Genomic DNA, 13,905 nt, shown 5'->3' on the forward strand with positions numbered 1-13,905 from the left:
CTGATTTTCAAGTTTTAGCTACACAAAATTAAAATCTCCTACAAGTTTGCAGGCATGAATAAAAATTTCAGGTTTTGTCTTTATGGAAAACTACAATACTACAGGGCAAAACATGACACCCAGTAAATGTAAATTACATAGTTCTACCATGTCAGTCAATAAAACAATGCATTCAACTCTCTGGTAACCCTTCCAAATACATGCTCACCAATTTTCTGTAAACTAGAATATGTTCTGTGTCCCAGTCCCCACATAAATCAATGAATTTTTGGACAAAGTCTTTAAAAAGATATCCATGAGAGCTCCTCTGGCTAGAGGCATTTAGAGAAATTTCTTTTTACATTTGTACATCCAATTTTGAGCCATCATAACCAATTCCCTTAAACAGTTTATTTAGTTTCCTGAAGAAGTCTATACGAGAATTCAATCTTGCATGCACTGGGCAAACCATTACCCATTTTAAATTTGGCATGTGGGTAATCCAAAATGGTTCTCCCATAAAGAAATGGCATTACAGCCAACTAAATGGTAGCATGTTTATTTTTGGGGGTGGGGGTGGGGGAGGGGTGCCTCAGAATGAGGTCACACTTTCAGACTTTGATTTTTAAAAAGAGGAAGGGGAGAACAGTGAGATGAGAGGAAGAAAAAATATTAAAGATGAGTGAACAATCCTACAAGTAGTAGCCCATTTCCACTTCAGAACAGTAATGGAATTCCTAAATCACAATAAAAACCTCAAGTAACTGTGGCTGCCATGGGGAGGGAAAACAATTCTCTTAAAACACAGACTATTCTTTGAAGCAAAGTGGCACCAAACTAATATAACATTCTAATACTGGAGGAATTATCATGACTATAGATGGTGTGGCTGAGCCAGAATAAGCAGAGTTCTGGAGGCTTTAAGTAATGTGTAAGGCTAAGATTCTGTCACAGGTATTTTTTTTTAGTAAAAGTCAGGGACAGGCTGCGGACAACAACAACAAAAAAATTCATGGAAGCCCACGACCTTCGGGGGCAGAGAGAGACAAACAGAGCTGCTGGGGCTTGCAGCTGCTCCAGCCCTGCAGGGGCTGACCACTGCTGCTCACCCAACCCAAGCCACTGCTCTAGTGTCCCCTCGCCAGCCAGTTCCGCCTGCCCCCTGCTCCAGGGCTGGATGGTGGCCAGCTGTTCCATCAACCCCCGGGTGGCCACCAGTCAGCTGTTCCAGCAGCCGTTGCTCCAGCAGCCCAGGGCTGACAGCTGCTCCGGCCCTGCCTCAGAAGTAGTCTCAGAGGTCTACAGAAAGTCACAGAACTCGTGACCTCTGTGACAGAATCGTATCCTTAGTAATGTGTTAAGTAATGAACATCTCCCACACCACTTCAGCTCACTAGTATTTACAATTTTCAGATTTGCAGCCACACATTTTCTTGCCTGAAGTATGATTATTACTTACGTAAGTTCATGCAGTTTTTTGCTTTTTTCCTGATCTGTAGCTCTCAGTTTCTCATGCTCAACTCTAAGACGTTCTTGCTCAAGCATCATCTTCTGGTTTTGGCTGGACACAGAAAGTTAGGATTAATATACAAATATATAGAAACATAATGATACTCCAACAATGCTCCAAGTCTTCATCATTATATGCCATTCTTAGCAAAACTAAGCTGAGACAGAAAGTGCTCTGCTCCCTTTAATAAAGGATTATAAGGTCCAAAAGGAATCTGTTCAGACTGCATTATAAATTTAAACAGAAATCTTTGCAACTAATTGTTACGCAGGACTGATTATCTGATAGATGATCAGCAAATGAAATGATCTGTCAAATGAATGAACTCTTTATCAAAGCATCATGCTCACATTAAACAGGTTTACAATGCTGGAAAGGTTTTTTCACTATACCAATAGATGCTTAGTATATTATCTTTATTTTATCCACACTAAAGTTAAGATTTCCAAATGCTAAATGCCATTGTTTTTTCATTACTCATCACTTGTAGAAACCCTGAAACTCAGCACCAACAGACCAGTGTGTAAAAAAAAAAAAAGTGACATTCTTTGCTTTGAGCACTGTACCTCAGGTGACACCACAGTTATCCTACTCACTACTATGAAGAATGGTTAAAGACTTAACTGAAGAACTAATTAAATCAGAATAATCAAATATTACCCAGAAATTAATATCCTAAGGAATTCAGTAATCTGCTAGGTATAAAAATTTAAGTAAAAATCAATAAAATATTTTAACAGCACAACTCTTACTCTTGGAGTTCAGTAATAAGCTTCTCCTTTGCATCAACCTCATCTCTTAAGCTACTAATTTGCTTTTGATGGGTCTCACGGTGGCTTTGAATCTGCTGCTCAACAGCTTGCTATAGAAAAAAAATATTTGTTTTACTATTTAAAATATGAAGTTTTATATAAAACTATTAAGGAACAGCAAAATACATTAACTTGCCTTGACTTCATTTGCAGTTTCGACCTTATTTAAGTGCTCCTTCTCCATTTCATGGACTTTTTCTAATGAGAAAATAAAGTTTTCAGTTACAGAGCCTAGTCAATCATAGGAACAACTATCAGATTTACACTTACGTTTCATTTTAAACCTTGAATTAGGTTGCATGAAGTTTTTCGTATGCAGACAGATTAAGGTGCAGTCTTATATCTGTATCTTAATCCTTTTCTGAATAGTTCTTTCAGACAAGTGTCTCCAAATACATTATCTCTAACTACTTTACTTTGTTTTCTAATACTTCTAAATTACACATTATATAGCACTAGATTGCTATCTTAATAAGACAAACACTAACCACATATCTTCTCCAATGCCAGTTATGCATACTGCATGGCCACATTAATGGTTACATACTTAAATATAAAGAATAATTCAGACCCTGTGCCCGAAGCTGGACTAGTTCTTCATTAAGGGAATCCACAGACTCTTCCAGTTGCCTCCTTTTTTGTTCCACGTTCTGAAGATATTCTGTCAGTGACTTGATCTTGGCTTCATGCTTTCAGAATGAAAACGAGATTAATTTACGTTTAAACTAGGCATATGAAAATGAAGTTCCATGCAAGACTTAAAATATTAAAAATTTTAAAAGGCAAAAATAACTAATCTGAAAACCAAATGCATACAAATATTCTCCTTTTTTAGAAAAAGGAAGGCTTGACCCAATTCAGGATCAAGACCCTCATAGTATGCCTTGTACAGACTATCATAATACTTCAAAAACCTCTGCTCACACGTAAATACATTGATGGAATGAGAGAAAGGCAAGCTACAGATTTTTATCTTTGCACATCAGGGGGATAAAAAATTGTTTGTTTTTTGGGAAAAATATAAAAATGTTTTTAAAATTTAAATATATTATTTAAATAATTATTTAAAAAAATAAACCTGTTTACAATTAAATCTGAATCTAATGCAAGATTTGTTAAGGCCTAAAATTATAATCTCTTAAAATATTAAAATAAAAAATATGCTGAATCCACGAGTCTATCAAGAACTGAGTTAAATGCTGCTTTTCTCTATAAAGAAAGTCAGGGGAAAAATATCTAGCTTTTAAGGTCAAACTTTATAAATATGACATAATACATCATATACTGTTTAAGGGTTTGATCCTGTGGGGGAATCCAGGGGCTGTGCTACTTGGTGCAAGAGACTGGCAAAATCATCACAGGCACTGGAATCTGGCCTCTGACTTCAGGAGACATCATCATGCATCTCATTAGGATCATCCACTCCTGTTTTATAGCTTCTCTCCACGTGATCTCAAATTATGAATATTTAAGATTCCACCTTCCATTGAAACTTACTCTCCAGCTCATGGACAAACACCGATCTGCCTAGTAACTACCAGCCCTTGCTTCCTGATGGTTCTGGACACTTCAGGTAAATGACCTCCTTGCTCTGTCTCATGGCATGTGTACACAGAGTTACAAACAGAAATCCATTAATTTCTCAATTGGCTCCCTCTGTCTCCAAACAAAATACTGCAGTGCAAAAGGCATGTGGGTTACACAAGCAACAATCCTGGATTGTTGTTAGCCCTTGTTTTTCTGGAGGTAGTGATGGCGTAGATATGTAATAAGGGAGACGTAGTGTACATAACCCAAAGAGAGCAACACTGGTGTCAAAGCAGGACACTGTGAAGAAGGGATGACATTCATTTGAGTGCAGCCTCTACTGTTCATTTCAGCACCTGGAAACAGGAGGAAAAAACTGCTGTGGCTGCACGCCATAGTCCCTGTTTGGGAACATTTTCAAGAAAACCCTGTACCTCTGAATAAAAAAAGGAACATGTGCCAAATGTAAACAGTGCAACCAAGATGTAAGATCTAGTTGTCAGAATGAAACATTATGAAAAATGCTTCTCAGAATGCAATGACTCTGAAGATGATGTGGACATGTTTGAAACAATTTGGATCAACTGATTGGTCAACTTAGTTTTGCATCATTCTTAAGCACTGCCTACCATGTTTTACTATGCTAGTGAATAATAAATTTTTGACAGTAATCTAAGCTGAGTTTTGGATGGCTTGATTCCTTATGAATTTCAAAGTGTGTGTGCTCAAATGTTTGGTATGTTAGTTTGCTGTGGGAGTAGTTATCAGTTACATTTTACAGTAACTGCTGAACTTCTGAGACAATTTTTTATTGCTAACATGATCAAATATCCTAGGTGCAGATTTCCTGTTTAACAGTAAAGTTTTATCAGGCATTCATGAATTTTAACATTTAATTTTTTTTTCCCCAAGCTGTTTGGTATGTTGCTAGAAATAAAGACTTAAATAGATTTAGATAATACTTATGATTTATTATTTTCCCTATGAAGTTGGGTTTACAATAAGTTATACTATTTAAACAGCTGCAGTACGTTGAATCAATTTACAAATCTCAGTGCACCGCTTTAAAAGTGCACTGAGTAATACTCAGCGTGAGTGGGACTTTTTTTTTTTTTTTTAAACATTTTGTTTCAGGGCCCAGCTTAGACATAAAGAGTTATGAACATCCATCTGCAATGTCTACAGCTTCAGAGCCATCTGCTGGTATTACCAGCAGTGCTGCAACTAACAACAGACACCAGAGAGTAAATCACCTGCTTAAAAACAAAAAAGGGAGACTTTCTTCGTCATCCAGTAAAATCGTGGAAGAACTTATCATCTGGATCAGCAAATTCCAGCAAGACTCCATAGATGAAAAAAATGCATGGTTTATTTATGCATGAAGTTCTCTCCTTTTGTCTTGTTCAGAACAAATATTTTATTGATATGGTACAATCAATATGACCAGGCTATACTCAACCCAGCAGAGCAGACATTGCTGGAAGGTTGCTGGATACAGTGTATGAGAAGGAAATGAACCGTGTGCAAAAAACATTGACAGGAAATTTGTTAATTGCGGTCTTGATGGTTTAGCCATGCACACACTGATCCAGTAATATGTGCTGTGTAACACAAGATGTGGTTCGCAAAAAGAAAAGGAGGACTTGTGGCACCTTAGACACTAACCAATTTATTAGAGCATAAGCTTTCGTGAGCAACAGCTCACTTCCTCAGATGCATATCGTGGAAACTGCAGCAGGCTTTATATATACACAGAGAATATGAAACAATACCTATTCCCACCCCACTGTCCTGCTGGTAATAGCTTATCTAAAGTGATTTCCAGCACAAATCCAGGTTTTCTCACCCTCCACCCCCCCACACAAATTCACTCTCCTGCTGGTGATAGCCCATCCAAAGTGACAACTCTGTAAAGAGTGAATTTGTGTGGGGGGGTGGAGGGTGAGAAAACCTGGATTTGTGCTGGAAATCACTTTAGATAAGCTATTACCAGCAGGACAGTGGGGTGGGAATAGGTATTGTTTCATATTCTCTGTGTATATATAAAGCCTGCTGCAGTTTCCACGATATGCATCTGAGGAAGTGAGCTGTTGCTCACGAAAGCTTATGCTCTAATAAATTGGTTAGTCTCTAAGGTGCCACAAGTCCTCCTTTTCTTTTTGCGAATACAGACTAACACGGCTGCTACTCTGAAACAAGATGTGGTTGTTTATCTTACCGAAATAATTGGAGCAATCAGTAAATGCCCATATATCAGAATACTTAAAAGAAACAGTAAAAGCTATAACAAATTGGACAAAAATTCAAGTGTCAAATGCATAGCTTTGTCAGAGGCAATGCTGTAAATGTAGTAAAGATGAGAAGAAATCTAGAAGATAATGAAGGGAACCTGAAACTTATAACAGGGGGGCCACGCTCATCTGGTGCATCTTTCAGCCAAAGATGTAAATACAACTGCATGAATAAAGGAAAATGTTGAAAGAGCAAAATACTTCCGTAACAACCACTTTGCTTCAGCTTCACTAAAGAGAGCAGGAGGATCCAAATTAATTCTCCTCCAGGATGTATGATGGAATTCAGTGGTTGACTGTTTTGTGCTACTTATTAAGAACTGGCCTATTCTGATGACAATTTGTAAGGAAAATTATGACAAAACAAATGAAACTATCTAAGCCAAAGTATGGATTTAAGAGACATGAAAATAAGCTGGAACTGAATACTCTGAAATTTATTTCCATGGCTTTGGACAAACTGCAGAAAGATTGCTGCTGTATTGCTGATGCTGTTGAAATTTGGAAGTGTACTTCAAGAGACACTGAAGAAAGAAATGCCCCAATAACAAAAGTTAAATTGCAGGCAGTAAGGAAGTGAATGGATCAAGGACTTACTCCATCTCATTTTCTTGTCAATATTCTCAACCCAAAGTACCAGAGTAGATACCTAAGTAATGGAGAAGATGCTGCTGTAACAAGGGCATCACCCATCAATCATGGCAAACCTATTAAATTTCAGGAGTGGAGGTGAACCACTCAAGTAGTACATGTCTGCTGCTGCTGTTTTAAAGAAAGTCACACCAATGAACTGATGGAAGTCTGTAGAACCAGACATTGTTGAAATGCTAACCCAGCTTTTGACAGCACTAGCTTCTTCTGCAGGCATAGAAAGAATATTTTCTTCATTTGGACTCATTCAAAGTTGACAAACTGATTGGGAGTTGAAAAAGCAGCCTATGAATAAAAATGAGGTGGGAGGGGATGATATTTACTGTTTTAAAAGTCTGCAGGACAGCCTACGTAACGTAAGAGACTTCTGTCTCATTTTCAAGAGACTTAGGTGAGTAGGAACTTCAGCTCCAGTCACTTTTACTTAGGCATATTTGAAAATTTTCCCAGCAGACCTGAAAAAATCAGTTTAATTCATTGACTATTGTTAATACTTGTTTCTTTAATAAATAACAGAGTTGTAAATGTGAAACATGTTTTGATAAGTTTATGTATCCAAAACATTTAAGGTTATTTTGTTCAATAAAAATAAATGTTATATGTGGTTGTGTGTGTTTGTTTAAATACCAGTTACCATCCTAATGCAGCTTGACACACATCAAACAAAAAGTTAATTATCTAGTAAATAAATAAAATTTCATTCACCATTTTCTAACATACTTAAAATGTATAATTAATAAGAATCTGAAAATATAAAGCTATATAGTTGTTTAAATAAATGTATATAGTTATAGTGTAGCTTCCTAGGTATCAAAAAGATGTACCAAATCTAGTGTGGAGGCTCTATTTAGTTGTAAATCAACATGTTTTAATGGTTAGATCAACCAATGACAATGCATCTTTCTTTAGAAAATAACTGAAGTATAAATGGAAAAGTTGATTCAAAATGATTATTTAAATTGCCCTGATTTAAATCAATCTACCCCGTTGCACTTGAGGATTTATCTACCCAGAAATGGAAAGTTGCTTTCCCTATAAGATGGAGATAAAGTCATACCAGTCATACAGAGAAAGGAATTAGGGGAACAGCCAGACTGTTACATATAGACAGTTAATTTGAAATTTTTGAAAAGCTCAAACGAAAAAAAGAGAGCACTTCTACTGTGATAACCTCCTCATACTGTGTCTAAACCCTGATGCCTTTCCTCCCCTCCTCCTTTCCATTTGTGTTTAAACTGGCTGTCTCCTCAGAGCACTTCAGAAAAAGGGCAGCTTTTGTAAGCTTTGAGAAATTATTTGTATGCAACACTCCTCCAGCAGCAAAAAGAATGTCAGCCAGTCACAAAGAAAGATTAACCCAGTATAAGAATGTCGTTTCAGTGTTAAATAGAAAATTATGGAAATGGAGATTTAAGTCTAGGGACCTATAGTGGGGTTTTAAGACATCCTAAACCACATACCTGTGCTCTCATGTTTCACAGGAAGCATTAATCCCTTGGTGTCTATAGTTCTCAGTGCACTTTGTATCAAGAATGATAAGATTTTTTAAAGATAATCTTAAACACTTTAGTGTATTGCCGATATTAAAAACAGGTTGAGGAATACACCATTAAGACCGTTTGAAGAAACGGATGCCTGATTTCTCACCTGTTCTGCAAAAAGAAGTTCAGATCAAAACCTCTGAATTACTATTTTTAAAATCTGACTTGAAAAAGAGTTCTGTGTAAGCTCGAAAGCTGGTTTTCCACCAGCAGAAGCTGGTTCAATAAAAAGATATTACCGCATCCACCTTGTTTGTCTATTTTCAAAATTGTATGCTATAGGTTAAGTGAGAGCAACCTAGCTACTGACCAGTAACTTGATAACCAACCAACACAGGAATCATGTTTCAAAAGTGACTTGAATCAGCAAAGCTAGAGTAATGCAACATTTACCTGTGAGATAAGAAGCTGACAAGCTGCCAGCTCCTTTTCGTTTTCTTCAATTTTTTTATTGCTTTCCGTTTGAGTGCTTTCTAGCTGCTTGCAGCGTTTTACCATGGTTTTCACTTCTGATTTCATTTTGCTAATGTACAGTCTTGCAACTGTGAATTCTTCATCTATCATGCCAGTTCCTTCAGGCTGCTGAAAGAGAAATTCAGAATTTGAAAGGTTTAAGTGATCAAAATATTCATATTAAATATGGGATGCGGCAGTTCAAAGTACAATCAGAAAACAGAAATGCCTAGTCCCTAGTACACAGTCATTGCACTGCTATTCAATTTCAGACCACGTTTATCGTAGCCACCGCTACTACTGTTTTTCATTTTTTCCTCTGCAGATTTAAATAAATTCATACACAACTTATACTAGCCTTTCTAGTGGGAAGCAGGTGGGGTTAAGTCATACTTATTTTTTTCCCCTCAAGAAATTCTGACTTGTGTTTGCCAAGCTGTAGGTCACTGCAAGTGTTTACAGGTCAGCGACAAACTCTTCAAAATAATTTAGTTTGTTAGTCTATATGGGAATTTTCTAAGTGAACAGATGTGAGCATTTGAAAAGAAACTGTCTGAAGTGGAAAATGAAGTCGTCTTATACCCACAGGGAAGGTATAGGGAGCTGTAGTATCTTCTATACATGGCTTATTAGTTAACTCAATTACTCTGGAAGGAACAGCTATTCCAGAAGTAAAAGCAACCATTACCCGTCAGTGCTCGGCCTTTCCTAAGCAGGTACCATCAACTGTGCCAAATTACATCTGGTGATTTAGCGATATGGACTGAAGTGACTTAAGTTGAGGAATGTTTGCACTGTATTTGCATAGTTAGACTAAACTGTTCTTGGACATTTTTATAATAAGGCATAGTGTACAAAGTCAGTTATAAACACTGTATAAAGCTGTAAAAGGCAAATACTAACACTTGGGTTCTCTTTATCCTCTCTCAGAACCTTACAGGAAGACATTTATATGGTTACAGGTGTTATAAATTACCCTAGTTATTACATCTTTACTACACTGAAAAGATCTAAACATGAATGAATGTATCATTTTACATTTGTGACAGCTCCTCTTTACCTTTGCATCATTATTTCCTACTGCAATTCCTATTTCCGCAAGATCTTTTAATAAGGAGGCCATCATCTCTGTTGCCCGTTTTTTCTGGTGGTTGGTCATTTCTTTAAGTTTCTGAAGCTCTGCATCTATACTGGCTAAAGTTACCTAGAACAAGGAATGAAGGTGTAAAATTAGATTTTATCAGTTTAAATCCTTACATGGGAATATTTTTCTTCTTGTTTTTCATCCAGCAACCTTAAAATGAATTTTCTATTTTTTTTATTAAAAGTGCCCCAATCTGGTAACTACATTATGTTTTAAAAGTAACTGTTAAAAATCCTGTAAGCACTGTACAGTAGCATAATATGCAAGACAAAAGTTTCAACAACTAGCAGTACTTCACCAAAACTCAGAGTTCTTTTCTGAAAGACACAAAGCCCTTCAGCACACCATACATAATCCTGCAACTCTGACAATAATTCTGCCAACACCCTAGAAGAGCATTTATGGTTACATCTACCAATGTGAGACAGCACAGGGGGTTCTCTTAAAGACATTAAAATGGGACCCATCCGTATCTGCTTTAAAATGGGACCCATCCATATCATCACTGTATGTTTTGCTTGTGGGACAATTTAGATGTTTATCTGCAGTCCTCTGCACAGAAGCAGATTATATCAATTCCAGTCCATCCCTGCCTAGAGCTTTCTCAACAGATATCGCCGTGGGAGAAGTTTGTAAGCCCTGGCCTGCACTGGGGTGGGGGGGAATGATCTAAGTTACACAACTTCAGGTACGTGAATAATGTAGCTGAAGTCGACGTACTTAGATCGACTTGGTGAGTCGACTGCTGCCGCTCCCCCGTCGACTCTGCCTGCGCCTCTCGCGGTGCTGAAGTACAGGAGTCAACGGGAGAGCACTCAGGCGTCAATCTATCGCGTCTAGACTAGACACGATAAATTGATCCCCAGTGGACTGATGGCTGCCTGCTCATCCGGCGGGTAGTGAAGACATACCCTAAGTTGTCTTTTTGTGCAGTGCCACTAATTCTAGAGTAGACATTCACAATAAAGGTATAACAATTTACACAGACTAAGGATTGGCCCATCCATGTGCAACCAACAGTTAACACTAAATCCAGGGTTAGACTTAAATTGAAAAGACCACTTTATGCCAATACCAGCTGCCAAACAGAACATACTTCTTCGTTGTTCTCCAACCTTAATTTCGATAAAGTCATCCAAAACACATTTAGATTCAGCATCAGAAACTTCTACCAAAAGACTGCCTTTTCTACAGACAGATACTGGATAATGGTAGACAGATACTGAATAATGACCCTAAGAGAACAGAGGGTTGTTTTAGTTTCCTTAGTCTTTGAGTGACTTCATTTTTTCCATTCTCACAAAGGTTTGCTGCCAGGTTCTTTACCTTCTGCTGAGTATCGATACAAAGGCTTGATGAATGCCGCCATACATGCCTGCAAGCATCAATGATAAATACTTATCACTATCACCTCAAACATCACAACAACAGAGATATCAATGCATTATCAAGGGAACCTTGCACCTGATGCGTGGTCACGTCCACCCTGTAGCACGTTAGTCTGTGAATTCTTTAAAGAAAGGTGCAACTTCTCCCACAGTTTGCTGATATTTTAGCAGGAAAGACAGTCCGCACAAATGTTGCCAACACTCCTCACTCTTAGCCTTGCATCCAAAGGCATCTTGGTATTCTGAACAATGGCTAGGGGACACTGTACCATAGGCACAGTGGGAAGGACAGCCTGTGACATCCTAAACCCAAATTGTACTTTCTACAATTGAGTGTTCTGCCATATTTTACCAACTGATCTAGAGTACAGTATAAGGGCCCCTTCTGTGGGAAGCATCTCTGTTCTTGGTACCATAATACCAAAGCCCTTGGGCTTTCCTAGACAGTCTCCATCTCAAATGCGATGGCTATAGCTACCTTTAAACAAAAAACAGAAAGCTGGATCATCCTGGGGGAACCTGGCAGTTCTTGCCCTTCTGAACAGTAAACAAATTTCTAACATTCCTGTTCCTTAGCAGCATTCACTTCATCCCAGACAAACATCAGTATGCTGTAGTAACACACAGCATTGTGGCCACACTGGCAGCAACATACACTGTTTACAAAGAGACCAACAATGTGGACAAGGCAACGATGTTTATGGTTCCAAGACTCAGTGCATGGGCACCAAAGCCAATGCACCCAGGTATTGCAGGAAGCAGAGGACACTGACCATTACAGCTGTTAGGCCAGTGCTTCAGTACAAAGGCCAGGAACACCGCCAAAGGCACCAGGCCTATCCTGAAGTGATCAGAAACTTTTGGTCTCTGAAGCTAAGAGCAGAGTATGGTCCAAATCAAGCATGGTCCACTCTCAAAGCTCAAGATATACAGAGGTGACATCTTACTCAATAAAGCAGATTCAGACACCTGAGGAGTCAAAGCCTTGACAGAGCAGTAGAAGTAGTGCATGGGACCCAGCTAGGTGTTTTAAAATGATGAGAATGACACCAGTGCCTGCATTTTGGATTTATGGCACCAATATAAAGTCTCAAATCACTTTTAAGTCTTAAGACTGTTTTTTTTTTTAAAAGGACTTGGCTAAAGAACTGTACGAAACCAGAGGAGCTTTCAGGTGTGTTCACTGGCTCCTGGCAACAATTGTTAACATATCCCACAGCCAATCATGGATGTTTCTGAAGAATGCCACATGTAAATCATACCATTCTATGACAGGCAAGTTAAAACCGCACTCTACACAGACTTAAAAGGCTCTGGCAAAAACTATTTTAAAAAAAGGTGGAGGGGGAAGCTACACGGAGGAGACTGTTTACACTACTTCTAGTAAAAATGTGAGGCCCATCCTTGTTGCTAAGGAATGATTTACTAAGATTAGAATAAAGCTTGGAATGCAAATAGTACACTTGTATCAAGGCAATTTTCAGAAGCCAAACAATGTTCCAATGAAGTTGGGATTAATAAGCTCACCGTCACTGCACATGTTGTGACTCTCTGGACTGCAAAGTAGCACCATGAAACCCCAATATTCACCACGGTCATAGGATATTTTTTGTACACTGAATGCTGGTGCGGTCTCATTTTATAACATTTTGGATTGTATGTACTATCATGGTATGTGAAGTTATGAAGTACTGCCCTAAGCGTTAGTGAAATATGTTGTGAAGTTGGGAGACATCCATAGCTGGCCTTTCAGTAGGGACAAAAGGAACAACTATCACTGGCCAGACAGGTGTCGATGCCAATCAAGAAAAATCCACTGTCTCAGAGGCTTCTCAGTAAGGACAGCCTAACCCACCTCACAGCAAGGATCTTTCTAGCAGCTGGAAGAAAGTACAAAAGAGGGACAGTGATGTCATCACTTGGCCTCTCTTCCCCCATCTCAAAACCTGGAAGGTCATCTGAAAGACAAAGACTTTGAGCTGGGGAGATTGGTCCCAGACTGGAAAGGGCATCCAGCCTGTGTACTGAGAACTGTGAGCTGCCTGTATGATCTATTAGAGTGAGAGACTGATTCAAATCCTCCTTAGTCTGTTAAAGTTAAAAATAAATTCACACTCAATTCTATTTCTTATGTAATCAACTTTGATCTATATACCTGCTACTTATAATCACTTAAAATCTTTCTGTAATTAATAAATCTGTTTTTATATTTTACCTGAACAGTGTATTTTTGGTTGAAGTGCTTGGGGAATCTCAGCTCAGATTACAAAGGCTGGTGCATGTCCACTTTCTTTTGATGAAGTGGCGAACTAATTAATGACAGTTGCACTGTCCAAGTGAGTCTTGAGCAATGTAAGACTGTAAATTTCTGGGGTGCAAGGTTGCGGTGATTTGCTGGTGGCTCTCTCTAGGATTCATGAGTGGCTCATGGAGCATTCATATAATTTAGCTGGATATGAGGCTCCATCTGCTGATGGCTGAGTGATCACAGCGTCTCTTTTGATCACAGGAGTTTTGCTGCTTGTCACTGGCATAGCTTTGAGAGAGACAGCCCAGGCTGGAGTGTTATGGGGCAACAGTGGTCCCACAGTTCCAGGTCGTACCCTGGG

General features: G+C 38.5%; 1 protein-coding gene across 5 annotated transcripts in view; it reads right to left on the reverse strand.

The window, feature by feature from the left end:
• KIF5B (kinesin family member 5B) overlaps positions 1-13,905 on the reverse strand; it is a 67,908-nt gene that overhangs the window by 11,783 nt on the left and 42,220 nt on the right. For 3 of the 5 annotated variants that reach the window (XM_073334408.2, XM_073334407.2, XM_073334412.2), the window contains 6 exons: positions 9,825-9,968; positions 8,705-8,893; positions 2,849-2,990; positions 2,438-2,499; positions 2,242-2,351; positions 1,439-1,540 (listed from right to left, as the gene is read on the reverse strand). In XM_073334408.2, coding sequence (XP_073190509.1) covers positions 1,439-1,540; positions 2,242-2,351; positions 2,438-2,499; positions 2,849-2,990; positions 8,705-8,893; positions 9,825-9,968 — 749 coding nt within the window. The remainder of the gene's footprint in view (positions 1-1,438; positions 1,541-2,241; positions 2,352-2,437; positions 2,500-2,848; positions 2,991-8,704; positions 8,894-9,824; positions 9,969-13,905) is intronic. The other 2 variants (XM_073334409.2, XM_073334411.2) reach the window with 2 other exon arrangements.

The sequence above is a fragment of the Lepidochelys kempii genome, chromosome 2, assembly GCF_965140285.1.
Source record: "Lepidochelys kempii isolate rLepKem1 chromosome 2, rLepKem1.hap1, whole genome shotgun sequence".
Lineage (NCBI taxonomy): Eukaryota > Metazoa > Chordata > Testudines > Cheloniidae > Lepidochelys > Lepidochelys kempii.